Genomic DNA, 27,963 nt, shown 5'->3' with positions numbered 1-27,963 from the left:
AAAGGAATAGTATCATTATCTTTTTTGAACTCTTTATTGTGGATGTAATTTTACCCATCAACAGACAAGTTTAACTGAAGTCTACTTTTCTTCTATTTACTGTGAACCTGAAAAGGAAAGAAAATGTCTGGTCACATAAATGGTTTTGGAGATCTAAGTAGTATTCTCTTTAAAAAAGAATGATTAAACTTTGCAAAATTATATTTATTACTGGTTTTAGGAGAGACCAACTTAATTTTATTAAAGTTATTCTCAGTATGTATTTACCAAAATTAACTCATAAATATAGTGCTTTTCTGAGTTCTAAGACCTTCTAGTAAATTATCAAACCTGTGGGAGTCCCTGGGGGATTAAGTTTTTTGCAGCAAAATGGCAAACAGTTTTAAACTGTGTTACCATACACATAATGAATTGGTTGCTAATTTCATAGCCTTATTTTATCAATAAATGTGCACTAATCTTTAGGATGAGTGGATTTGTTTCCACATGGATGAAATAAAGTTAGGTTATGCTTCTGGTTAACCTGACACTTTGAGCTTATTTTCTTAATCTATTGACTTTTTTAATGATAGTATATTTGACTGTGTTTTAGGTGCTTAAAATACAGGAACAATTAGGTGTGATACTTAACCTCACAGAGATTACATTTGAATAGAGGAAGTTAAACTGTTAAATGTCGAATCATCTTACTTCTGTACAGACAGAATGTTTTAAAACTATAGGCTGTGGGAGCACGGGTGGGGGAGATAGACTTGGATGGTGAAGGAGGATGGAGATAGGATGAGTTAGTTATTGCTTATGTTCAGAAATAAGCCTAAGAGTGTTGTTGTTGTTGTTGTTGTTTTGAGGAACTGGAGGAAAAAAAAAAAGTCTACCCCTTAATTTTGATGGAATGACCAGAAAAACCAAGCTGTAAAAGAACCGAGAATGTATTGATAGTAGCTTTTAGTCCTAGCTGTGTGAGCTGAGATAACTAACTCTGCTAAATCCAGATGTATGGCACGAGAAGGTTCAGAATACCTGGATGTTACTTTTTGCTGTTTGAGAAGATAGGAATTTAAGTGAAAGCCTTATATAATATGTTTAGGATTCCTTTAAGGCATATTAGACCAGACTTCTTTATGCTGTAGAGTACACAACCTCTGTATCCTTGTTTGGAAATAATGAGAGAGTCTCCCCCAACTTGACCTGTGGGGTTCCCCCCACCCATCTTTTAGACTGATTTCATCTAGGAAAAAAAATAAAGTTTTAAATACCCACATTCCTGGGTCACCTTTTCTAAATCTTGGTGTATTGTAAATCAGTGTTTTATCAAGATATAATTAGAATAGATTTTATTACTGATTCTAGGAGGTTCCCAAAGAGATTTTTGAATGTTATTTTCAAGTAGAATATTGAATGACTCAGCTTTATGTACTTAAGAACAAGAGTAATAAATCTAGGATGGCGATATTTTTAGTTTAAGTGCATTGCTTTTCCAATACGTAAAATCTACTTTGCTTAGTCTTACATCTGAAACCTATCATTATGTGTCAATACCCCATCATAAGCTATGGGCTTCTTCCACTAGTTCATTCCTTTTCCTCATTCACAAGGATTTTCCTTTCTTTCTCTAGTTGTATCCTTTGCCTTTCTTATTGCATGTCCTTAGAATTCCTGATCTTAGCCTAGGAACTGAGTGCACATTTATGTCTGCATACACTATATACACGTGTGCACCCTGTGAGAAGAAGAGCATGACTCACTAGGCTGAAGTAGGATGAGGCCTTTCTGGGAGAGAATATACAGGTAGATGTGTAGAAGAGAACTAGTACGAACTTTAAGTTGGACATAGGAAGCTAATGACAATATAATTAATGAAAGCAAGTGTTCTTTAAAGGTGACATATAAAATTCTATTGAATCGTGTAATTTCTTTGCTGCACTAAATTGTTGATGAATGAGTAACCGTAAGTATAGGAAATAAAACCACTGTAACAGAGGTATAACATATTTTGCTATTTTGTTCCTGACATATTTTTTTAATTGAACTATAGTTGATTCATAATATTGTGATTTGAAGTATTTCATACAGTAGTCTAGATATAAATCTTAGGTCATATTTTTAAATGATTTTGAACTTTCTGTGCTGTCTTAAAATTGATATAAAGAATAAGGGAAATGTTACATGCTCTTTATATTGTGGAAAACAAAGTTTATTTCTTTTTTTTTTAACATCTTTATTGGAGTATAATTGCTTTACAGTGGTGTGTTAGTTTCTGCTTTATAACAAAGTGAATCAGCTGTACATATACATATATCCCCATATCTCTTCCCTCTTGCGTCTCCCTCCCACCCTCCCTATCCCACCCCTCTAGGTGGTCACAAAGCACTGAGCTGAGCTCCCTGTGCTATGCAGCTGCTTCCCACTAGCTATCTGTTTTACATTTGGTAGCATATATATGTCCATGCCACTCTCTCACTTCGTCCCAGCTTACCCTTCCCTCTCCCCGTGTCCTCAAGTCCATTCTCTACATCTGCGTCTTTATTCCTGTCCTGCCCTTAGGTTCTTCAGAACCATTTTGGTTGTTTTTTAGATTCCACATATATGTGTTAGCATACGGTATTTGTTTTTCTCTTTCTGACTTTCTTCACTCTGTATGACAGTCTCTAGGTCCATCCACCTCACTACAAATAACTCAATTACGTTTCTTTGTATGGCTGAGTAATATTCCATTGTATATATGTGCCACATCTTCTTTATCCATTCATAACTTAGTTTATTTCTTAAAGTCTCATTCCATTTTTCTGGTACTTTATTAGATAAATGACATTTGGTATCCCAGTATGGGGTTGTCCTCGTCCAGAGATATTCAGTGTCTATTAAAGTTCTCCTGTGTGGTGGCTAACTGGGTCACTTTACCCATTAACCGACAGGGTGACTACAGCATCATTCTACAGTCTGCCACTTCCTGAATAGCTTCTTGGCAGTAATGCCCAATGGGGGAAATCAGATGCTTTCCTTCTGAGGGGTATGACTTTGAGGACAGTTTTAATTGTATCAACTAGAGAAATACAGTGACAAAAACTTACTGTAATGAGTTCAGGCAAACTGCATAGTCCCCACAAGACTGCCCTTACTTAGACACTGACTGCAAGTTTGGGGGTCTCCAGGGCCACCTTCACTTCAGATCTGCTGGTTACAAATTCTGGGGTCCCTCAGGGACTCCCACAGTTTTGATAATTTATTAGAAGGCCTTAGAACTCAGAAAAGCACTATTATGATTACAGTTTTACTGTAATGAAAGGATACAAATTAAAATCAGCCAAAGGAAGAGTCTGGTAAGTTTTACTGTAACAGAAGGGTATAAATTAAATCCAGCCAAGGGAAGAGCCTAAGCCTAGTAGGGCAGAATCTGGGAGTGGCCCAGATTCTCTTCAGGGATTCATAGATGGCGTTACCCACTCCTGGCTAAGATGTGTGGCACTGCTCAGAGTATTGCCAACGGGGAACCTCACCCAAGCCTTTGGTGTCCAGAGTTTATATTGCAGATCAGTGACTCACTACCAGCATGGCCTGACCTTTAGTGAGTGTTCAGTCCCTCCCAGAGTTTCGGGCTAATACATTTAATCTCCAGTTGCTCTGGAGGTTAGAACTGACGTGGTGTGTTTCAAAGCCCCCATCATAAATCATATTGTTAGACTTTCTGGTGGCAAACCCTCCAGGCAGGCAAAGATACTCTTGTCAGGTAGGGCATTCCAAAGGTCTAGAGATCACCTCCCAGTAGTGGAGGGCAAAGGCCAGACCTCTCTTTGGGTAAAGTTAATTCTTCAGTACACACCTGTTCAAACAGAGGATGTGTTTTTGAATGAGATCCATTGTTCTGCAATTTACCATATTGCTCTTTGTTTGAAAGTTTTTAATTGTATTTTGCAAGCAAATTTGATTTTCCTTTATGCTCACATCACAAATATTTAATCTCTTCTTTGGTTTCTTTATCTCTCTAATTTTTGTCCCTTGTGACATTCAGACAGTCATTTATTTAGTTTGGTTTTATTTTTATTGCATCACTTACGTGTTTATGGCTAAGTATCCATTCTATTCTTGTATTGCTTCTAAAAGTGCTTAATATTCTTCCAAAATTAGTAGGTCATGCTTTTCTACCCATGAAGGAAATACTCATCTATACTTCATAGCAGCTGCAATCTGGGTAAACATTCTGGAAAACGTTTAGGAGAGGTTGCCCTGAAAAAAAAAAAAAGAACTTTAAAAACCAGGCTAAGGAAACTTGGACTGCAGGCAGTGAGGAGCATTCAAAGATTTTTACACGTCACGGTGGTACAACAAATTGTTTTAGAAAGTCAGTTCTAGCAGCAGTGAGTAGAAGAAGTTTCTAGGAGAGAAGGAGTTAACCTACAATCACGAAGACCAGTTAGCACCGCGTTACTGTTCTTCCCACTGGAGATCATGGAGGTAGTAAGGGACGGTTTGTGAGGCAGTTATTAACCATGAATGATGATTTTAGCTTTTAAAACAATCTAACCCCTTTAATAATGTGTGTATGCATTAGATCAACAGCCTTTAAACATCTCTTAAAATTTTTTATGCTTTCATTTTATACAGCTTCTTGGGATAATACATTCCATGTATTTTCGGCCTGACCTGTACTCATTGACTTGTTTTTTTATCAGTCCTCTCACTGTGCTATTCACTTTATTTTTATGTAGCATGTGTTTGTTGAAGTGAGAGCTTACTCTGCACCGAATTGCTGTAATAGATACTGAAGATACAATGATAATAAGATGTGATTCCTGACTACCAGGTTAGACAATTAAACAGGAAGATCCTGTGATGGAGGGGAGCACTGGGTGCCATGAGGGTATGTTGATGGAGTATATAACCTAGACTAGAGACTAGGCGATTTCTGGGAATGTGACAACCTAGTTTAGAAAAGCCATCAAGAACGTGGACTCTGGAGCCAGAATGATTTTGGATTTTACTTCCTTGCTTTGTGACCTTGGGCAGGTTCTAAGCTTCATTCGCCTTTAAAATGGGGATAATCATGGTCCCTAACTTCATAAGATTGTTTTGAAGCTAAAATGAGTTAATACAGTTATCGCTCGGTCTCTGCAGGGGACTGGTTCCAGGACCCCTGTGATGCCAAAATCCTGGATGCTTAAGTTCCTTATATAAAATAATGTAATAAAATTGGCCCTCCGTGTTTGGGGTTCCACATCTGCGGCTACAGAGAGCCAACTGTGTATGTAAAATGCTTAGAGCAGTGTCTGGCATATGGTATTATATGTGTTAACCTCTTCTGCTGCTCCTTTTCTTCTTATCTCCCCCCCACCCCCAGTGGATAATTAGTACTCAATAAACATTTGAATAAAGCCGTGGATGATAGATGAAATTATAATTACTTTTCTGTTCTCTCAGAAGTCTTTAAACATCTCTCTTAAAAGCACTTACTATGTGAAATGACTATTTTATGTGTGTTTAGGTCCATATTAACCAGAAGTCATAAACTGGTAGGCCCCAGAAAGATTAAGCTCATGTAAAACTTAAAAAATACTGAGTTTGTTTGTAGATGAAGATGTGCTCTCCAGTTTGTCATAGTTTTTATTTGTCCCCGTTATCTTATAACCAGTCCAGTTCAGGTTCATGGCCTGGTACTGATAGGCATTTGAGTTTGGGACCTCCACACTACATCGGACACTAGCCCTTCCAGGATAGAAACTGATTGATCTCTATTAAATCTCAAATACTTGATAGAGTGGCTGTCAGCTATTGGCACTAAACAAATGTTTGTTGAGTGAATGAATGATGCCTCAATTATGAGATTAAAAAGAAAAACTGGAAATCTGGGAAAAAGAACTTTGATTGTTCCATGAGGGTGAGTTGATTTCTACTTTCTGAAATTGTGAGGGAGTTTTGGTAGAAATAAGACTAACAACCACCAAAAAAATAAAGGAACTGTATTTCCTAGAGGAATTTTGCTTTTAGATTTTCTGATTTATCAAGTGGGATTCACTAGAATTATGCTTAATTTTAATTGCAATAATACAGGTTAATGAAAGAGCCAATGATAGTGTTCCAGAAGCTATTTATATTTTGATTAGCTAACTTTAATTATATTGTCGTGTAGGCATCATTGGTAAAAAATAGAAATCAAATCATTGTTTTTAAAAGAAGAGAATGTTATCGGCTTTTTGGTGAGCAAGAAAGGTGAGTTTTATAGTGTGATTTTGTGCTGATGAGAGGAGTATTTAGGGTACAGAAGCACTGGATAATCTTTAACTAGAGCTTATACTTTGGGAATGGAAAAGAATAAATAGTAATATCCAGGTGGGCGGAAGTTTCCATTTTGGGGGGATTGGTAAAACTAAACCTTGAACTTTAGGAGAACTATGAAAACACATTAAAAAAAGTCAGCAGATAGAAACTACTGTATTGAGTATTCTCAGGCACTCAGCTGAGGCTATGTGGGGAACATCTGCTCAGAAAATATCTGATGTGAGTAGAATAGTACAGAACAGAAAGGTGGAGATAGTTTATTCTTTTCTTGTTTTAGAAAAGAATATTATTTTTCTATACTATGATGAGTTGATGTTGCCAATTTGCATTCTCAATTATGTTGCAGATTCATTTCCTTCTTCATTGTAGTCTTAAGCTATCATTTTGCTTATTTCTAAAAGGTTCCTTTCTATGCTTTGTAACTTTACAGTTTCTCTTTTGTTTCTTATGTTTCTAATTTCAAGTCGTTTTGCATTATCTTTCTCTGCTTATGCATTTGTAATGATTTGGTTTCCAATTACTTCCTGATTCATAGACATATAAAATATCAATTCAAAGTCAGTCACCTGGTTATAACCTTTGTCAGTTCCTCCAGTCTTTGGTTAATGGAAAGTTACATGCCTTCTGCAGGGTATTGAGCTAATGAGATTATATTCATAGGTAAGCAAATTTAAATCTTATAAGTAAAAGTTTATGAAATACTATCATGCTTTATTAATAACTATTTGATATATTATGTCTACTATATTACCTTTTATCTAATTATCTTCTAATTTTATCTGGTGGAAAATAATCAAGAAAATTGTAGTTCTGAAACAGTGTACCCTAGGATCTTTACCTGAGATTGGGCACATTGAGGGTGGTATGGCCATAGGCATCCTAGGATCTTTAGGATAGTTCACCACATACTCCACCTTAAAGCTTCTCCAAGGTTTTGTAATTAAATATTTTAAAAATAAGATATCTTAAAAAAATTTTTTGCTAGAAGTGTTTTAAAAACATCTTTGGTAATTTAAGTAGAACTGTGTTTCTGAAGAAAAACTGACAGGGAGAAATGGCTAATTACATCATTGTCTTTGATAGTTTTACTGTTAAATTAAAATTAAGGTATTATTTAGGCATATTGGCCTAGGTTGGATCCCCAGTATCCCTAATGCCAACTGGGTTTCTGGCACTGGTAGGCAGTCAGGAAATACCTTCCTCATGAACGCTGGATGAAATTTTATTTTTATTGAGATGTTGTCATCCAACAAATTAAGTCAAACAGCACTTCTTATGTAAGAATACAAGTGTAACTCATAAATTTTACTTAAAATATATTGATAGAAGAGGAAAAAAACAGACTAGCTTAAGAGTATAGGACATTTTATCTTGGAACATAATATCAGAGGCAAAAAGGATACCAAAGTGAGTTTTAAAATCATCTGATGTTTAAGTTATTAAAATAAAACCTAACCTTTCAAGCCATGCTATTTTAACTAAGTATATTCAGCCTCTTTTTGACTTTTTGATAACTCTTCCTCCTTCCCTAGAAGCTGTGCCTGACTTAAACTCCTTTCTCAAAGACTGGTCATCATCCTTGCTGAACTCCACTTTTCAGTGTTTGGTTTGCTCTACTTGTAACCCTGGCTTCTCCATTTCTTGGAAAGTTTCATTCGTGACTTTCTTCTGATTTAGTCACTTTTACTTTGGCAACTTATCCTTGGCTATTACTCCTACTTTAAAATTTTAAATTCAGACATACTGCTTTCTAACCACAGCTTACATCTTTAAAAACTGGTGAGATACCTCATCAAGACATTTCATCAACTCCTCCGCCATTTGTGAGCCATAGATGTTCCTTCTTCAACTATGTCTGGGTCTTGGTCTTAGTGGGAGTCGTCTTCTTCATTGCGTGTACAATCTCAGCCAAAGTGGCTCCTTCTAGTATCTGTGATTCCTAAATTCTCTAGGGTTGCCCATAGTTTCTTAAGGTGGAAATTGATATTGTTGATTTGTGACCTTTCTTCTTTTCTAATTAGTCATTTAGTATAACAACAGATTTTCCTGTGACACACTTTAGCTGCTTCTGTCATATATCCATCTACTGTATTTTCATTGTATGAAATACTTTAAAAATATCCTTTTGATTTCTTTCTTTTAATTCATGGGTTATTTGGAAGTATGTTATTAAGTTTCTAAACATTGGAGGATTTTCCAGATATCTTTCTCTTACTGATTATTAATTTAATTCATTGTGGTCAGGGAGCATACTTCGTATGACTTTGACCTATAAATGTGTTGTATGCACTTGGAAAAGGAAAGTGTTTTCTCCTGTTGTTGGGTACAGTGTTCTATAAAATGTCAAATAGGTCACGTTGTTTCATTGTTGTTACAGTCCTCCATATTCTTTCTGGTTTTCTGTCTACGTGTTGTAAGTATTTTTAAGACATCTTTACCGTTGCTCTTTGATTCCTCATTCTTTTCCTCCCGACCCCTGCCACCCCAACATCTCCCCCTTTGCCTTTTTGTATTTCAGTTGGAAAAAGTGCTACACCCTTTTCTTCTTCAAGTTCAGTGATTCTTTCCTTTGTTCTATGCAGTCAGTGGATAATCCCATTGATTGTCATTCCCATTGATTAGCATTCTTTTTCTTTGATATTATGTTTTTATTTTTTGCATTTCCATTTGTCTTATTTTTTATTATTTTCAACTCTTTGGTGAAATTCCACATTTGCTTATGCATGTTTTCCACCTTTTCCTTTAGAATGTTAAAGTTATTTTAAAATCTTTGTTTGATATTTCCAAAATATGGGCCATCCCTATGTTTTTTTTCTATTGACTGCCTAATCTATTGAATGTAGGTCATTTTTTTCTTGTTTTGTGTGTGTGTGTGGTAATTTTTGATTGGATGCTGGGCATTTTTTTCTGTATGAACAATATATACTGAGGTAGATGTCTTTGTGCTTAGTAATGGGCATACCTCTCCTTTAAGTTTAATAAGCTTCATTTGCTGGAGGTGGGGTTAGTGGTTGAATAATCTGTATTTGACATGGGTTTGTATTGCTATATAGTTATCTTCTGTGCTCTGAAGACTTCAGATTCCTTAAGCAGATGACTTCTGTTACTTGAGCTTATTGAGAGAACTGGAGTATAAAATGGGTTTTCTCCAGTGTTCCTGCTTCACTTGTAGCTTTCAGTGGGCTCTGCTTGCCTATACCACATAGTGGACTATTTTTGTGCTCTTGCATTCTCCCTCATATGTAATTGACTGTTTCTTGTCACTCAGTGCCTGATTTGTGCAGACTGTGGGGTTTTGTTAATTTTCCTCCTCAAGCCTTGCTGTTAAGCAGACCCTGAGCACCTGAGTCTCAGGGATGGGTTTCCCCTCAGTGGGCTGACCTCTCCCTCTTGGCAGCTGAATTTTGCCTTGCATAGGTGGGATCTTTTGGCAGGAGCAAGTTTTTCTCCTTTTTATCAATATAATATCCTTGGACCAAGGCTGTTTCTGGAGCCGTGTGTAGCTGCAGACGACTTTATCCTCAGATGGCCTTTACTTCATATCAGGAAGGGTCTGGAAAGGATTTTATGTCTGTTTGCAACTAAGATGAGGCTTTCTCATCTTTCTTGTCCTACCCCTGGTCTTTCCTGTGAATCCTGATAGAAACCTGGGGAATAGAGCTAGTGAGTAGGTTCGGAGTCCTCTTGTGTTTGGAACTTCCAGGGATTCTATACTGTTATACTATCCCACACTTGGTTTTTAAGAATTGATCAAACTTTCAGTTTTTCTTTGCACCCACTTTTGTGGCTGCCATTTTTTCCTCTTATGCTCTTCCAAAGGTGAATGGGTTCATGTGTCTCATCTTTCTTTGGAGGGCCTGGGATTCAGTTTACCTGATTTTGTGGAGACCTCAACCCTCTAAACCTTAACAAAAGCGATGATTTTATAGATTGTCTGCTTTTTCAAAAATTTATTGTCAGGTTAGACATGTTTTACACTGTAAGTAAAAGTGGAACTTTCCCATAAAAAGCTTTTAAAAGATAACCTTAGGGACTTTCCTGGTGGCGCAGTGGTTAAGAAGCCGTCTGCCAGTGCAGGGTACATGGGTTCGATCCCTGGTACGGGAAGATCCCACATGCCACGGAGCAGCTAAGCCCGTGCGCCACTAGCCCGCGAGCCACAACTACTGGGTCCGTGTGACTAGAGCCCGTGCTCCACAACAAGAGAAGCCACCGCAATGAGAAACCTGTGCACCGCAATGAGAAACCTGTGCACCGCAACGAAGAGTTGCCCCTGGTGGCCACAGCTAGAGAAAGCCTGTGTGCAGCAACGAAGACCCAACACAGCCATAAAGAAAGAAAGAAAGGAAGGAAGGAAAGAAAGAAAGAAAAAGAAAAAAAAGGATAACCTTAAAGGTGGTGAACACTTTCAAGATTATGAATACAGACCTAAGGAATGGATGAGGGGGGAAAAAACTTTGCTAATGTTATTCAAACGGTACTTGTAGCTTAAGATAACATCTGTAGTGACAGTCTCATGTATAATTTGAAGTATACTATAACTCAGAGATAGCAGTGAAAATAATGGAAATGTGTTAAGTGACTAAGTTTTGGCTCTAACGATAAAGACACTGATATACAGAAGATGCTCATAACAAGTTTGGATAAATTTTCTTTCAGCAATTACGATTGGGAAAAAGCAATATTTTAAATTTAGCATATTATTTTATATATGTGATTTCTAATATGAATAACTGAATTATATATATTTGTTATATAAATTAAGAAAATTTTTAGATTTTATCGCTGAAAAAAAAAAACTTCCCTCCACCCCAAGAATTTTACCTCCCTTTGTATGTATCTTACTCATATAGTACATGCTACAATACATTTAAAGTCTGTACTTTTTTTTTTTTTTTTTTTGCGGTATGTGGCCCTCTCACTGTTGTGGCCTCTCCTGTTGCGGAGCACAGGCTCTGGACACACAGGCTCAGCGGCCATGGCTCACGGGCCTAGCTGCTCTGTGGCATGTGGGATCTTCCCGGACCGGGGCACGAACCCGTGTTCCCTGCATTGGCAGGCGGACTCTCAACCACTGCGCCACCAGGGAAGCCCTAAGTCTGTACTTTTTAAATGATGATTGGAGGACCTATATACGTGGGAAGTTTCAGAAGTCTTTGGGGCATTTGTTTCAGAGAGTCAGAGACTTTCTCTGGTTATTTCCTTTTTGTTTGTTTTTTTCAAATAAATTTATTTATTTATTTTATTTCTTTCTTTCTGGCTGCGTTGGGTCTTTGTTGCTGCACGTGGGCTTTCTCTAGTTTTGGCGAGCGGGGGCCACTCTTCGTTGCGGTGCGCAGGCTTCTCATTGCCGTGGCTTCTCTTGTTGTGGAGCACGGGCTCTAGGCTCATGAGCTTCAGTAGTTGTGGCACACGGGCTCAGTAGTTGTGGCACGTGGGCTCAGGCGCACGGGCTTAGTTGCTCTGCAGCATGTGGGATCTTCCCAGACCAGGGGTGGAACCCGTGTCCCCTGCATTGGCAGGCAGATTCTTAACCACTGCGCCACCAGGGAAGTCCTCTATTTCCTTATTTTTAATTAAAGTCTGATTGAAATCTGTTCTGAGTGATTTTACTTTTTTAGCTGTCTGACTTGAAGCTAGTCACTTAATTGCTGATGGTCTCAGTTTCCTTTTCTGGTGAAGTGAATAGTAATATAAAATTCAAAATTATACATCTCATGAGGAGTTGTGTGTTTTGAATGATGTACATATATTAAGAACCAAGTACAACAACACTTTATAGTAGGTCTTTAATATATGCTAGGTAATATTGTAAATGTATTAAGTAAAGAAAGAAATATTGTCTAGAGTAATCAATAAGCAGTAAAACGAGTGAAAACAAGCAGTATTTCTTCTTTTGACCTAAGAAGTTTCATAGTCCCTTAAATTCTCTGATTCTTAAAAACTTAGAGGAAAATAAAAAAGGAAGTTACTTTCATTTCTGCAGCAGGTAACATCATGTTATCTAGAGTTTTGCCAACACTATACTTTATACTGTTAACTTTATATATACTTTATCTACAAGGATGGTCCAGTATATGAATGGGAGAAAGATGGTCTAAGAATGGAAAAGCTATGTTTACTTGCCGTAAATGATGTACCTACTATAAAAGAACAAATTGTTTAACCTTTGAAAAGTCTTTTTTAGAAAGATAATTGTGGTATTTTGTTTTCATTGCTTCATTCCTCAGCAGGATTTTATGAATTTAATAGGTTACCTTTTCTTACATGATGAAGTACAAGAATTATCAATTTTATACATTTTTTTTCTTGTTTGACCCTTTACCCATCATTAGTTCATTAGAAGAAATCAGTACTTTTAATCCATATTGAACTTTTACTTCAGGAATTTCCTCCTCATATGGGTAGGTCATTTAAACCTATGAATGAATTGGAGATCAGTTTCAGATCTGGTCTGAAATTTTTACCTATTTGGCCAAACTCTGGATAATATGGCTCTAAGAGTCCCAGTCTGCAAGCTCCCCACTTTCTTAGTGTCATAATAAGACGAAAGAACAAAACACAACAAAAAAGAAAATATCAAGAGCATTACAGTTGAAAAAAAATTGTGGTAAAATATGCATAGCATAAAAGTGACCATTTAATCATTTTTAAGCACACATTTCAGTGGCTTTAAGTACATTCACATTATTGTGTAACCATTGCCATCATTTATTTCCACATCTTTTTCATCTTTCCAAACTGAGACTCTGTACCCATCAAACGCTAACACCTTGTTCTCTCCTCCCCAAGGCTCTGTAATTTCTGTCCCCATGAATTTGACTAAGGAGCATTACAGCTTTATGGAAGTGTAGATTATTCAAACTCAAATTGGTCTTAAAGCAGTTAGAAACTAGGATTGCTCTTACTTTTCTTTGCTGAACTGCCCCCAGTTTAGAGAAATTACAGATTTCAAGGAATGAAATGGCAGAGAAGATGAAGTCACAGTTTGGGAGGAGAATCACAGATCTTGTGGCATGTGCAATATACTGGAAATTTTGATTGTTGCTTTTGGAATGCAAATCTGCCTTTAAGTGTAGTGGTTTTATAGAGGATGTGATTGTGATGAAAGATTGTGATTGAATAACACACAGCATATCCAAAATTTTGGTGGAACATATTTGAATCCCGGAACTATCCTAAATGTTTTTTTGGCAGTTGGCCAGACTCTGGGTACCATGACATTATTACCTGGCTCTGTGAAAGTATCTTCTGCTCTCTTCCCTGAGACGCAGAAAATCAGTGTGTAGGTCCTCACTCAGCGGTGCATATGTTCAGTTCTTCAGAATAATATAAAAATCCATGGAAGAGAAGCATTTAAAACTACTTGTTCAGAACTAATCAGAGAGCGTTGGGCCTATAACTCTGCTTTTCAGTAGATATGGCATTGAAAAAACTTGTTATTTGTATTTCATGCTGTGTATTCCTTGCAATGCAGTTTTTTTGCTTGAAAAAAATGTAATAAAGACAAAAAATGAGGCAAAAAGTAGGACAAAAAGAAAGGTTAAATTTTTCTGCTTGAAGGTTTGGGGAAAACACAGATAATGCATTTTGGGGCTGCCATCCCCATGTTTGAGCTAGCTTCTTTTTACAGATTCTCAGAGAATCTCATCCCGGCTCCATCTATCCCCAAGCAAGATTCTCTGCTCTCTCCTTTTTTGTGTATGTTTATTTTTATTCCCTTTATTTATTACTTCCCAGAGTTTCTACTTTTGTTTCGGTTTTGGCCTATGCCTTCCTTCCTTTTATGCTGGCTCAGCATAGTGCATTTAAAAATATGTTTTATAACTGGAAGTTTGTACCTTTGACCACCGTCGTAAGATAACTAAGTACTAGGGATGTAATATACAACATGACTAATATAATTAACACTGCTGTATGTTATACATGAAAGTTTTTAAGAGCGTAAATCCTGAGTTCTCATCACAAGGAAAAAAATATATTTATTTTTATTTTGTATCTGTATGAGATGAGTGCTGTATGTCAATTATACCTTAATAAAACTGGAAGAAGAAAAAAATTTTTAAAATATTTTATCCATCATCTTGGTTATTGTAGTTAGAACTGTTGTTCGAGATATCTAGCCTGCCATGGAATGGAAACCTTCATATATTAAAAAATAATCTTACAGTATATTAACCTAGATCCCTCTGGTTCACCCCTCTCCCCCATTTTGTATTTCCATTTTTAAAGCTTATGTATTAAGACGTTCTTATAAAGCTTACAAAAAATTAAAAAACTTTTAAAGTGATTATTGTGTTTCTAAAAATATGTGTGTTTATTTTATAGCTACTTGAAGGAAATTTTGCCAAAGAAGTCAGCCATGAAATGGATGGTCTCATTTTCCAGCCCACTGGAGTAAGTACATTTGTCTCTGTGTGCATGTGTGTGTGTAGTGTGTATGTATATCCGTGTACGCCCATGCATGTATATATAAAGTACATTTTCCTTAGATATATTTACTTAGGATTGATTACTGCTATAATCACTGCTTTTCCTTAAAACAAATTTTCATTATAAAATAAAATATTTTGTTTATACTAAATACATATAATAGTACAATGAACAGTTGTTTGCTTTTCACTTAGCTTAGGAAATAAATATGGCTGATCATTATTTTTCAAGGAAGTTATTAGTCTTTTAATATAATTAGTTTTCTTACTACTCTTGCACAGTGAATGTTTCTTTACTAGAAATCTACCAATAACCTTATACAAATAAATGCTTATTTCTTTCTGTAGCCCAGTATATCTTTAAGTATTAATATTTTTAAAACTTCATTTTGCCATGGATGAGTAAAATTCAGAGTTATCAATATTTGAAGAAAAACACGATTCTTTGCATATTTATTCCATGTCAGATTTCTGAAACTCACTGGAGAACTTTTCACCAACTTAATGGTCAAATCATATATTTGGAGTAATTATGTTTTACTGATGGTAGGGTTTCTCTCCCTCCACATCACTGACGTTTTGGGCCACATAATCCTTTGCTGCGGGAAGCTGTCCTGTGCATGGTAGGATGTTTCGCAGTATCTTTGGTCTGTACTTACCAGGTGCCAGTATTACTTCTCTCTCCCACCCCTCCAGCTTGTGACAACCAAAATGATACACATTCACTGTCTCATTTCTCCTGAAGGGCAAATTTGCCTTCACTTGAGAACCTGTGCTCTGTGGGGCAGTGCTTTTCCAAAATGTGGCCTGTGGGGCTTCCCTGGTGACGCAGTGGTTGAGAATCTGCCTGCTAATGCAGGGGACACGGGTTCGAGCCCTGGTCTGGGAGGATCCCACATGCCATGGAGCAACTAGGCCCGTGAGCCACAACTACTGAGCATGCGCGTCTGGAGCCTGTGCTCTGCAACAAGAGAGGGTGCGATAGTGAGAGGCCCACGCACCGCGATGAAGAGTGGCCTCCGCTTGCCACAACTAGAGAAAGCCCTCGCACAGAAATGAAGACCCAACACAGCAAAAATAAATAAATTAATTAATAAACTCCTACCCCCAACATCTTCTTAAAAAAAAAAAAATGTGGCCTGTGGACAAGGTAGCATTAGCACCACCCAGAAAGTTGTTATAAATGTCATGCACCACAGACCTACTGATGAGAAACTGCTGGGAATGGAGTCCAGCAATTTGTGCTTTCTCAGGCTTTCCCAGTGACTCTGATGCGTTTTCAAGTAGGAGAACCACTGCTCTTATAGGAAAGAGTTGTATTTCATGTGCCACACCTTGTCATAAACTTCATTTTGCCTTCACTAACTCTATCCTTAGAAATTAGGGTGCAAGCTAGTTGTGAAGTTATGTAGAGACACATCAAACTGGGTACCTGGAGAAAAGGGAAGGAGGCTGTAATATTTTTGAACATTATGTATTAAGCACTATATTATATATGCTTTACGTGTATAGTAAAACTCTGCTATTATGCAAATTTAGGTATAACGTGGTATGTGATTAGCTTCTGTCTTCTTCCTAGCCCCCCTTGCCAAACAGATGGAGGGAAACATCTTTTGTGGTTGAAGGAGGAGGAGATGGAGGAGAGTTAGAGGCTGGGGACAGAAATAGTAGAAAATACTATTTTAGGAAGATAGACATTAGATCTTTGAGTTCCAGTATTTTCTAAGTCTAATTTCCCTGGAATGAAAGAAATAAAATCTAACTATAACAGGAATTACAGTGTTTAATTCTGTTAAACTCATGGTGGTTCAGACCCATGCATGTATGGGATTTTGGCATATGTAAGAGCAATGGCCTGACAGGTGAGTCTTGTAATGTCTAGTGTAGTCAGTTGGTTTATCAGTCTGTCCCTCTTCTAGTAACCACACTTGTTATTACGATGACTTCATAATTGATTTTCTTAAGTATTTGTGGACATTTGGTTTATTTAACATGAAAGTTTCAATCAGTTTGTCAGGTTACCCAAAAATTCTTGTTGGGAGTTTAATTGGAAACGCTTTGAAGTTAGATTAATTTGGAGAAAATCAGTGTTTTTACAGTGTTCAATTGTCTTCTCAATGAATAAGGTAGAGCTCTTTTTAGGTCTTTTACTGTTCTCCAATCCAGTTTAGTTTTTTTTTTTTTTTGCGGTACGCAGGCCTCTCACTGTTGTGGCTTCTCCCGTTGCGGAGCACAGGCTCCGGACGCACAGGCTCAGCGACCATGGCTCACAGGCCCAGCTGCTCCGCGGCATGTGGGATCGTCCCGGACCGGGGCACAAACCCGTGTCCTCTGCGTCGGCAGGCGGACTCTCAACCACTGCGCCACCAGGGAAGCCCTGCTCTAGGTCTTTTGTATAAGGAAGTAAGAAGAGAGTTGATTACAGACAGGTGTAGCTTCCAATGGTGGGAGGAGACATGATTTTAGGTGGTCCAGAGGCAGGGCATTAAATGACATTGCATTACACAATGAGAATTTAGTCCCATTCCAGTTTTTATACATTCTTTCAGTTTATAAAGTATACTTATTTCTAGTTTTGAATATCTAAGATTTGCTAATCTTTCCCTTTTTAACAAAATGAGTGAGGACTTAGTTTTACACTGTTCAAAGGGCAACATTCTCAACTAGAGTTTAGTATCATTGGTTTATTTCCATCATGTGTAATTTTTAATGCTACTTATTATTTAGGGTAAGCGATACCATTGTCTATTTATGGTATGTGGTGTACCATTTGGCATAAAGTTTCCTGAATATCTTTGGGGGCCATTTTTTAGCCTGCTGCAGTTATTTAGCTTGATATGACATTTCCAACTAATAGCCATAGACCTTAATACCCAGTGTCATTTCTGTTTTGGTCCTTGTAAGGTTTTAAGTTACCTTCCTTCCTTAGGCTTTCTTTTTTTTTTTCTTTTTTTCTTTTTGCGGTACGCGGGCCTCTCACTGTTGTGGCCTCTCCCGTTGCGGAGCACAGGCTCTGGACGCGCAGGCTCAGCGGCCATGGCTCACGGGCCCAGCCGCTCTGCAGTATGTGGGATCCTCCCGGACCGGGGCACGAACCCATGTCCCCTGCATCGGCAGGCGGACTCTCAACCACTGCGCCACCAGGGAAACCCCTTAGGCTTTCTTTTTAAAGCAAGTTCTGAATTAGAAGTTTAGGACCCTTAATCAGGCCAAGAACTTTAAAATGTAAAATTTGCCAACATTTCTAAGTTTTCCTTCTGGGGAAGTCTAAAATCTTGGATGAACTCAGCTTTAATAATGAAGTGCAGGCAGGGTGAGTGTTAGACCCCTATGACAAAATAAAACAGTATATCAGAGATAACCTGTATTTTTTGTCATGTTAAAATATTTTTTCACCCTTTATTTTTACTTTGGAGGATATGCAAATGTTAGAATCCACAGTTCTTTTCCCTGGAATTCTTCAGACCAACCCTCCAGTGTCTTGCTGGGTGGCATTTGCCTGGCTGTTAGCATTCTCCGCATGGAGAAGATAAAGGGGCGAGGGTGTGCTCTTCAGTAGGTAAACTTTTCACTTGACTCTCCAAGGTTCACTTTTCCTCTTCTGTGGTCCTTGAATCTTCTGGACTGGAGCTTCTGTCCTTCAGTTTTTCCACAGAATAAACATCTCCTGCCTCTTGCCAGGGTGGAGGAGGGAAGCTGGAGGTGTAAATGCTCCTTGTGAAGACTTCTACCCCAGTCTGTTTCCAGTACCAGGTCTCCCTTTCACCCCCTCGCACCCTTCTCAGTATCTGTTTTTGTATGTTACATAGCCTGTTCTGGGGAACTCAGCAGGAATTCCTCTGCCTTCGTGTTGGTTGCTGCAAGCACCTAGTATTCAGTGTTCTTTGCTCTCTGCTCTGTTAACTTCTCCATCTACTTTCTCTTTCCAGAATTCGACGCGTTGTTTTCTGCTGTTGTCTTCTCTCCTGTTTTTCCTTTTCTATTGACATCTCTTTTCTGTAACTCCCATTTTAGTGAGGTTTCAAATCAAAGTGGATATAAATGCACATGTTTAGTCGACAACATTTATCAGAAAATCCCCCAAACTTCTCACAATGTGGTTTTGCATCTGTTGGCTTCCTTGAGCCAACAGTTCAAATAAATGAAGAAAGGGACTATTTTGAGTGACCAACTTAGCGATCTGAGTGAGGCTGCATAAAGTGGAGAGAAGATCCTGGTCAGGGGTGGGCAAAGCTTGGCTTTTAATCTGCAGCCCACTCTCTAATACCACAGAAATATTCCAAAGGCAAATGAAGGGTGAAAACTGAAGAGGATTCTTGGTGTATCTACTTTTGTAAAAACTTCTGGGCCTACGTTTGTTTGGTGCTAGTTACTTAAAACTTAGCAAGAAGTTAATTCTGCTTCACTATAGTAATTATAGTGAGGGAACTGAAGTTGAATAGAAGGTAGAAGATATTACTACTGCTAAAAAAAGAAGAAGAAGAAAGTATTTTGAATCCTGGCAAAATATTGAAGAACAGTGATAAAGATACTATATTAAAGTGATGATTCTATTGAGGGCAAAACCCTAAACACCAGCTTAGAAGAAAGTTCATTTACCTTTTGATTTAATGTTCTGTTTTTCAGAGACATAACCTTGTAACACATCCAGAATTGCATTTAGTTTATTACTTTTATAAGAAAAAGGACAAGTCAAGCTAATGGATGGTATATTCAGGAAAATAAAGCTTAGGATATTTCTTTGTGTTTATAAAGAAATGTACTAGTATCTGATATTTACTAAAACACAGCAGTCATTAATTACCATGAAAGCCTCAATTTAAAAAAAGTAGATTAAATTGCATTTATAGAATTATAGTAAATCGAAGCAGAAAAGAGAACTTCTAAGATTATCTAGCCCAGTGGTTTCAAAACATGAATTTCCAAAGTTCTGGGTTTCTGTGAACTGCCTCAGGGAGCCATGTGCAGGAATAGGTTACTAGGTAAGCATTCTGTTTATCTCACAGGCAGCCCTGATTTATTTCTTTTATATATTGTACTTCTAGATAAGATTGTGTTTTAAAAAGGGCTTCATCTAAGTAAATACCATTTGTATCAACTGCTTTTTTGAAAGGTCACCAGTGATCTTTTTCCTTGCAAAATCAAGTTCATTTTTCAGCCCTTTTCTTACTGGATTATCTAGTGGTAGTCTATACCGCTGTCCACACTTCCTTAAAAATACTCTCTTACGTGGCTTCATGCCGTTTCTTCTCCATCTCACTCAAGCTTTTCGTCTTCTAGCCATGACGTTCAGAGTTTCTAAAGGCTCACTATGCTGGACCTTCATTGTTTACCATGATCTGCTCTCTCCCTTGAAATTTCTTCCACACTTTGAGTTATCTCCTGTAAGCCTGACTCAGACTTTTGATTTCTATTTAAGCTCCAGATTTGTTTATCTAATTGCCTACCCTGATATCACCTTTTAAATTTCTCAAAAACACCAGAAACTCAGTATACTTTGAAGCTGAACTCCATCCCTACTCCCCAAACAAACAAGCCAACATACAAACTGTACAAAATGATCCTTTCCCAACATTTCATCCCTCAGTTGCTTATATGCAGTTACTTGAGTGAGAAATCTAGATGTCATCTTTGACGCCTTTCCTTCTTTTATCCCTCTAATCCGTCTCCAAGTCTTGCTTTAGCTCCTAAATCTCTCTTAAATTATTCCCTTTTCTCTCCATTACCACTGCCACACTCCAGTGTGACTTGTCATTCACTGCCTCTTGCCTGGACCACTGCAGCGGTGTCCTAACTGGTCCTGAAGCCTCCACTTTATCCCCCTCCAGTCTTTTCTTCATGCCATATCCAGAGCGGTCTTCCTCCTCAATCTCTAGTGATTTTCCCTTGTTTTCAGGTTAAAGACCAGACCTAGATTTGAAGCCAGCTTACTCTCTTCTTTATCCCATGCTGCCTTTTTGTTTCCCCTTGTGTTTTGCTGTTGATATGAAAGTAACTGATATTTTTATTTCAAGGTGACTTAATTATATTACTTTATTCATAAACAGTGTTTTAAAAAAATTGAAGTATAAGTTATACTTGCCAAAATATTTAAATATTTTGAGAAAAATGGGTATTTTCTTTGAAGAAGCAACTGGCTGTTTATTTTACTATGAACCTCTAGTCTTTCTAAGGCTTAAACCTCAAACTTTGAACAAACTGAGGTGATCATTTTTAAAAAGAAGTATCTTCAGATTGAATTTTCCATCTGGTTATTAGTCTATACCATAAACCAGATAGGTTTTATTAGACCCTTATATATAAGGTTTTCAGCCTTACGATTTCATTGACATTTTGAATTGCTAATCTTTTGTGGTTTGTTACTAAAAATGAATATTTTAAGTTGGCCGTTTGGCATTTTAATATGCTATAGGTAGTACATCTTTTACTTGACAGCTATTAGATCTTTCAGTTTAATTTATAAAGTTGATAATCCTTGTTTGTTTACTAGCTTTTGCAAGCGGTTTTAATGATTTATGTAGCATAGTAAATTTTTATTTGTAGTAATGATTGATTTCTAACCTTTTAAAAATCATATTTGATTTTACTTTTGTCATCTGAAGACACGTTTCTAGATAAGAATTTTTGTGCCATTAATAATCCCTCACTATGAAATAAAAGCAGAATTATATGTAATGAATTGCAAAATAGAGGTGGTAATAAAAACTTGAAATATTTTCTTTGTTTTATTAAAATAAGACTTTTTCTTGTTTTATCTGCCAGCTATATTGTGATTAGTAAAACATAGAATTCTTTCTGTATTGAGTTTAGAGTATTTACTCTCAAGCAATAGTGATATAATTGTTTTTTTATGTTTTCATCACTATCTTGATTTTCTGTAAGGTGTTTCACCCATTGATCAATTTGCATGTAAATTGAGTCAGCTTTGATTTTAATATTGCTTTCTTGTGAAATATTAATGTTTTTATTAAGTCTTTACTACTGCCGGGTATATTGAATGTTATGGATAGATTGTAAAATGAAAATTGGAATTAGTCTAATGTCTTGTCTTGAAGTACGTGACGAATTAGAGTGGTTTTCCTCTGTAGCAGAGATGGTTACCATGGTGAGAGCTTCTGTTGCCATGACATTTGCTTGCACATTTTGATAGGTCTTCAATTGAAGAAGGGCTCTGTTTCCTGGCAGACTGGAAAAGTGTCATTCTATCTTTCCCCCAAATATGTTATTTTTTTAATTGAAAAATATGTAATAATTTCCAAAGAATTGTAATAGTGAACTGCCAAGGAAGAAAATACACCTTGTTTATTTTTAATTTTTTTTCCTTAATCAACTTTTGGAACACAGCAAAATATTCTTAGCTTGCTTTTGTGTAAGGAAGAAGAAAAGAGAAGAATATTATTCTTCTAGCTTTCTTAATAAATAAAACATTTGCTTTTCCATTGAATTTTATTGACAAAATAAACAGCTGAAGAGGAATAATTTGTATTCAGCCTCAGCTAGATATAGATATATACTGTTACTGTACAACAAAAAGACACTGCTAATGATGATGTATTGCTGGCAGAGAAAAGGAGAAATAAATGTAAATAAGGACTTCACAAAATGAAGGAATCAGTGAATTCCAAGAAGGTAAATATATAAAGTGCAAAATCAGTTTTCATATAAATGATACATGTTAAACACAGTGAATTAAGGATAGTTCTTTTTTATTGATAACATTTAATATTGAAAAATTAATGGTAGATTTTTTTAAAATTGTGTTTTACAGTGGTATATTTTTAATTTGAATTTTAACTAGATAATACAGACATTTAACATGTAGCAAGAAAAATACAGAGAAGAAAGTCTCCCTCTCCTTCTTCTCGCCTCCCTCAATTATCTACTGTTGTTTGTTTTTAACTTCTCATAGTTTCTTTATGCATTTATAAGTAAATACAAATTTGTTAATACATTTTTATTCCCACTCCACTTTTCAAGGAAGGTAGCACATTATTTTGCACTTTGCTTTTCAGGATTTGTCCGGCCATGTATTTTAATGTATATTTTGTTAGTGCTCTAATTTGAGCATCTCGGGACATACTGGAATCAGCAGAAGGATAGGGCTTATTATTGATAGCTCCCATCCCTTATGCTTAGGGGAGTTCAGACTTCTAGGAGGAAATATTTAAAAACATACACTTCGTCAATTTAGAATAAATTTTCCTTTTGTTGTCAAAGTTCATTGATAACTTCAGTGGGGCTTTTTACTGGTATACCAATTCATTTTGTAAAAGCTGCAAATTGAAGTATTCTGTACTGAGTACATCTTTACACCAGCTGTTTCTTCTGCAACAAACTGTTTTCTTCCTTTCTGTATTACTCGCATTCAGCCTTTGAATATCAAATTAGGTGTGGCTTCCTTGGGGAAGCCCGGCTGATTCGGTGAGTGTGACTCTCCCCTGTGTTCTTACAATGCTCTTCTTCATACCACTACTAAGAGCAGAGAAAATTATTTTAGTGATACTACGCAGCACAGATTAGCAAAAAAGGAGGGTAACGTACTTGATGTATAAAGTAACTAGGCTGCAGATGTTACTTGTATCTAGAGTTTGATTCCCCTATCAGTAGACCACTTTTATTTAGACTCGTGTCCACCAGAGAAGAGGAGAAACTCTGTGAGAATCTGCTAGCTGTCAAAGTTAGTGGAATTTTATACCAGATGGCAGTAGTCTTGGATATTAAGGGAGAGCTAATCCTGAGCTTTGGAATATATTAGCTCATGCCTTCATCTGATAAATTGGGTGTCTACTGTATGTTATACACATTGCTGAGTAAGAAATAATAAAACTGGATAAAAGGCAGGGTTTCTGCCCTCAAAGGGCTATGAAGAAACTCCACCCTGCAGCAGTGTGAGAAGAGTGCAGACTGATGGAGTGGCAGAGGCACCTTGGTGGGCCCAGGGAGTAGGGCCAGGATACTTTGGGAGATGGGGCCTGTGCTGGAGATGAGACAGGACAGACGGTTCAGCAGGCTTTCAGTGGGGTCTGAGTGGGAGAGGAGAGGTAAGTGGTTTAGGTGCTGAGGTTTATTCGGTTGTCTGAGCGCCCTCTTCCCACTAGACATGGCATTGCCAGTTTCTTGTCCCTCCTACTCACTGCTCCACACAGAACTAGGCTAAAAGTAATTAGAAAACAACTGACTTAAAATTGGTTCCTTTTGGAACAGTTTTATAACATGAGATCATCTAACCCAACCTTTCATCATTTGCTTTCGGACAAATGATATAAATATGTACTTTTTGTTAATAGTGGAAAGATTTCTGTATTACTGTGATTTGGGAATTTTTTGGACAAGTCTAACGATTTGGGTTCTCAGTTAATCTGTAAAAAGAGGGAGTTTAGTGCATGCTTTCAGTACCCCTCATTTTTCTAGTATTCTTACTCAGGTCTATTAACTGGTCTTGATACTAACTGGGTATTTTCATTTAACTTGTCTTTACCCCCATTTCCTTACTGGTTAAAGTTTAATTTCATGTGTAGTTATATGGAACTGCCCAGACATGGAAAGTAAAGCTGAAGTTGCAGAGGTCTTTGTGTAACTGTATTTTTTCAGAAATTATTTCATTAGAAATGTAAGCTACAGGTTATTTTATATTAAAACAACAGCAAGAAGAAATTAGACTTGTGAATCAGATAATAGAAATAGTAATACGAATGTATTTTTGAGTAAGTTTTCCAACCTAAATAAGCCAAGAAATTGTATTAATTCTCTAATATTAAATTGTACTCTCAAATCACAACTTCACTTTCCATAAGTAGTAGTACAACTTTCATAAGCAGATGAGAAATGTCAGCAAGCTTTTGAAAATGGAATTCTCCGTTTTCTTCCCCTGCTTCTTTCTATGATACCTCTCCCTACTATCTTTACCAAGTTTGTGACTTTTTAGAAATGAAATACCAAGGGGTTGCCTTGAGCTATTTTTATAGGAGATCGACTCTTCACCTCCTCTACATCAACAAGAACAGCATAGAGCACTGGGCCAGTTTAGTCTCAGAAAACTTGAGCAAACTTCCCCTCAACTCAGGTATATTTGTGTTCTCATTGCGTAGAACTTTCTTGTAGCCTAATTATTCTTCAAAATGCAATTCATGCATTTTTCTTATTCAAGAAAACTTCCTTTACCCCTGCCCCCTGATTTTCATGTTTCTCTGTTGTTCTTCCTCAGCAACTTTGTTTGTGTTCATTTGAGTACTTCTCTAATCTCTCTTGGAGGTTATATTAAACCTCACTGTGGTTGAGCCCACTGTCTTGGGAGAATTTGTATCTTCCCCAACTAGTATGGTACTAGGCACATAGTAGGTAGTTAGTGTTGATTAGGGACTTTTCCTCCATACAGGATATTTATGTGTCTTGTTTTGCAAAATAGGTGTTTGTTATTTGCTTCTCAGTGAAACATGGGCAAAAGGATATAATCAAGTCAATAAATCTAGAGTTGTTTTACTTTTCTGTCCAGTAGAATTACCAAAGAGGATTTTTTCTGCTTTCTTTAAAACTAAATTCTAGAAAAACGACAAAAATAAAACAAATATATGCTAAGGCCAGGGATCTTTCCTACCTTCAGGATGTGATCCTTCTGAAGAGGACAGTATGTCTCAGATTTCAGTGCAGGGCCTGGAATATATATTACGATAACATAACTGCTCACATTTTACTAGTGGAAATCATAGAGTAGCATGGGCTACAAAGCATTTTAGGTACCTCTGGTTTAGATATCCTGTTTTTAGGCAAGCAAAATGCTATTGTTGCATTTTTACAAGTGAAATAGATGAAGCCCACACTTTGAATTTGCTTTGAATCATGAAGTTACTAGTTAGTGGAGGCAAAGAAGAACCAGATATCCTGTCCTCTTTGTTGTTATTACTACTAGTTTCCTTTAGATCAGTTTCTCAACTTTGGTACCATTGACCATTTTGGGCTGGATAATTCTTTGCTGTGTACAGCTGTCCTGTGCGTTGTAGGATGTTTAGAAACATCCCTGGCTTCTACCCACTAGATGGCAGTAGCTCACCCTTCCCTCCCCAGTGTAACAACCAAAAATGTAGGCATTGCCAAATATCCCCTGGGGGGTAAAATCTCTAATTGAGAACCACTGTTTTGTATAGCAGGTATATCACTTCTGCCTTCATTTCATTTTCTTTTAGTTTTAGAGGACTTCTTTGGCACATGGCCATCCTGTACCTCTAAGCCAGGTTCTGCTCTCATTTGGTAAACACTTCCTTAAGCATCTTACTTGGTTGCCTGACATCTGCATTCATTACATTTTTTCTTTTTAAAGATAATAATGGACATCTCAGGTAATGTTGGTAATTGCTTTCAGACATAATCTATCTCTCATTTTTTATTGGACAACTCACCTGGTAAAATCAGATTTGCTTCTATAGAACTAAGTATTATATGTATCAATTAAATATAGCTTTGATAATTATTTTACTCTAGATACATGCTGGTGAATTTAATGAAATTAAAACGCATTACTCCCTAATTATACATTGGAAAATGTAGCTTGAAAGGATGTTTTTGTACCCTTGTTTATATTCAGCAAGATTCTGTATTTCAAGTTTGAGGACTCACAAATATTTATATTTAAAATGCTTAATTCCCTGTATTATATAATATCTTTGACCTTATTATTTTGGGGAACTTGAAAAAAGGATTTTTAAATAGTTATTGATACACATACTCTTTTGTGAATAGTGCTAATTTAAGTCATTTCATAATCTAAAATATTCTATTTAAACATATAAATTTAAAAATACCTGAGGCTAATATTTTATAAGTTTAAAAAATTTTCACTTTATTTTTTAAATTTTTTATCAAGTATTTATTGAGTATTTTACTAATTGTTTTGTAGGCACATGATTAGACATGATTTTACTGAAGTAGAATTTACATTCGGACAGGTATTTAAATACATTTTACTCATGGGATCTATGTCGTTGCATTTATATTTGGTAATTCAGAACTACAGTATTATTATGTTTTTTTTGTGGTATGCGGGCCTCTCACTGTTGTGGCCTCTCCCGTTGCGGAGCACAGGCTCCAGACGCGCAGGCTCAGCGGCCACGGCTCACGGGCCCAGCCGCTCCGCGGCATGTGGGATCCTCCTGGACCAGGGCACGAACCTGTGTCCCCTGCATCGGCAGGCGGACTCCCAACCACTGTGCCACCAGGGAAGCCCCAGTATTTTTAAAATATAATTTCCTAAAAATTTTTGTCAGGCATTTCATTGATTTTCATAAAGTTGCTTTGAAATTCTCAGTCATGTCAAGTCTAGGTTTTCAGATTAATATAAATGGTTTGGTGTACAGTCAGATGAGGAATGGCTTATGCACTTGAACTATTGCTGTGTAAAAGCAGAAGAGTCAGTATATGCTATTCTCCATTAGATGATTTCCAGAGAGAAGAATGTGAAGGATAGTTAGTAGCTATTTTACAAATAATATTATATTAAAATTACGTTTAGAATTTGTTATTAGGTACCCATTATGAAATATTTTAAAGCTGTACAATCATTAACATTTCCTAGATTTAATAACTTAGATTGGTATTGGTTTTCTAAGTGGTCTCATACTCATAGTCGTATAAATGAATAGGGAACAGAAGTAAATGATGGTTTGTTTGTACATGTGACAGTCCCTTGGCAGCCGCTGTGAGTGGGGTTGGTGTGGGATGCTGACACTCCTTTCTCCCCTCACTCCCTTTTACCCTTCACTACCATAGGGAACCACTCTTACTAAAAGGTCTGTGATGTTTCTGTCAGACAGACTTTATTAGAAAAAAGACTAAATTTTATTATTATTTTTATTAATGGGGTCACGACTGGAAAATTTAGCAGTTTAACATTTATAAAAACATTTATATTCAGTAAGTATAAAGAGGTTTATTTGTGATCATCCTGAAGGACATGTATTACCTAAATGTATCTCTCAGGGCAAATAAATGGACAGAAACTTCCACTGAAATATTATATATTTGATTTTATATTCATTCATGTTTAAGCACAAGCCTTGGGGGAAAATAGTGTGCGTTATGTTCTTAAATTTGCTACAGATAAAATGTCTTTCCCATCAGCTCCAATGGTTTGTCTTTCTTAGCAAAACTTGTTGTACTGAATTTGTCATTATATGGACTTCTGTTTGAAATAAGAGATTCAATGACTAGGGTTTTTGCATTTTTTCCTCAAATTTATAAAAATCTGTTAAAATGCAATTTGACTCGT

The 27,963-nt window shown here is 36.7% G+C and overlaps 1 protein-coding gene across 2 annotated transcripts in view; it reads left to right on the top strand.

Annotated features, from left to right (window-relative positions):
• The window catches only part of RNGTT (RNA guanylyltransferase and 5'-phosphatase), a 239,331-nt gene that overhangs the window by 108,267 nt on the left and 103,101 nt on the right, over positions 1-27,963 (top strand). For both annotated transcript variants that reach the window (XM_081250785.1, XM_081250784.1), the window contains exon 12: positions 14,602-14,670. In XM_081250785.1, the coding sequence (XP_081106911.1) occupies positions 14,602-14,670 (69 nt within the window). The remainder of the gene's footprint in view (positions 1-14,601; positions 14,671-27,963) is intronic.

This window comes from Mesoplodon bidens (genome assembly GCF_964165515.1).
Source record: "Mesoplodon bidens genome assembly, chromosome: 12".
NCBI classification, from domain to species: Eukaryota; Metazoa; Chordata; class Mammalia; order Artiodactyla; family Ziphiidae; genus Mesoplodon; species Mesoplodon bidens.
This window is presented reverse-complemented; position numbering and strand designations above follow the sequence as displayed.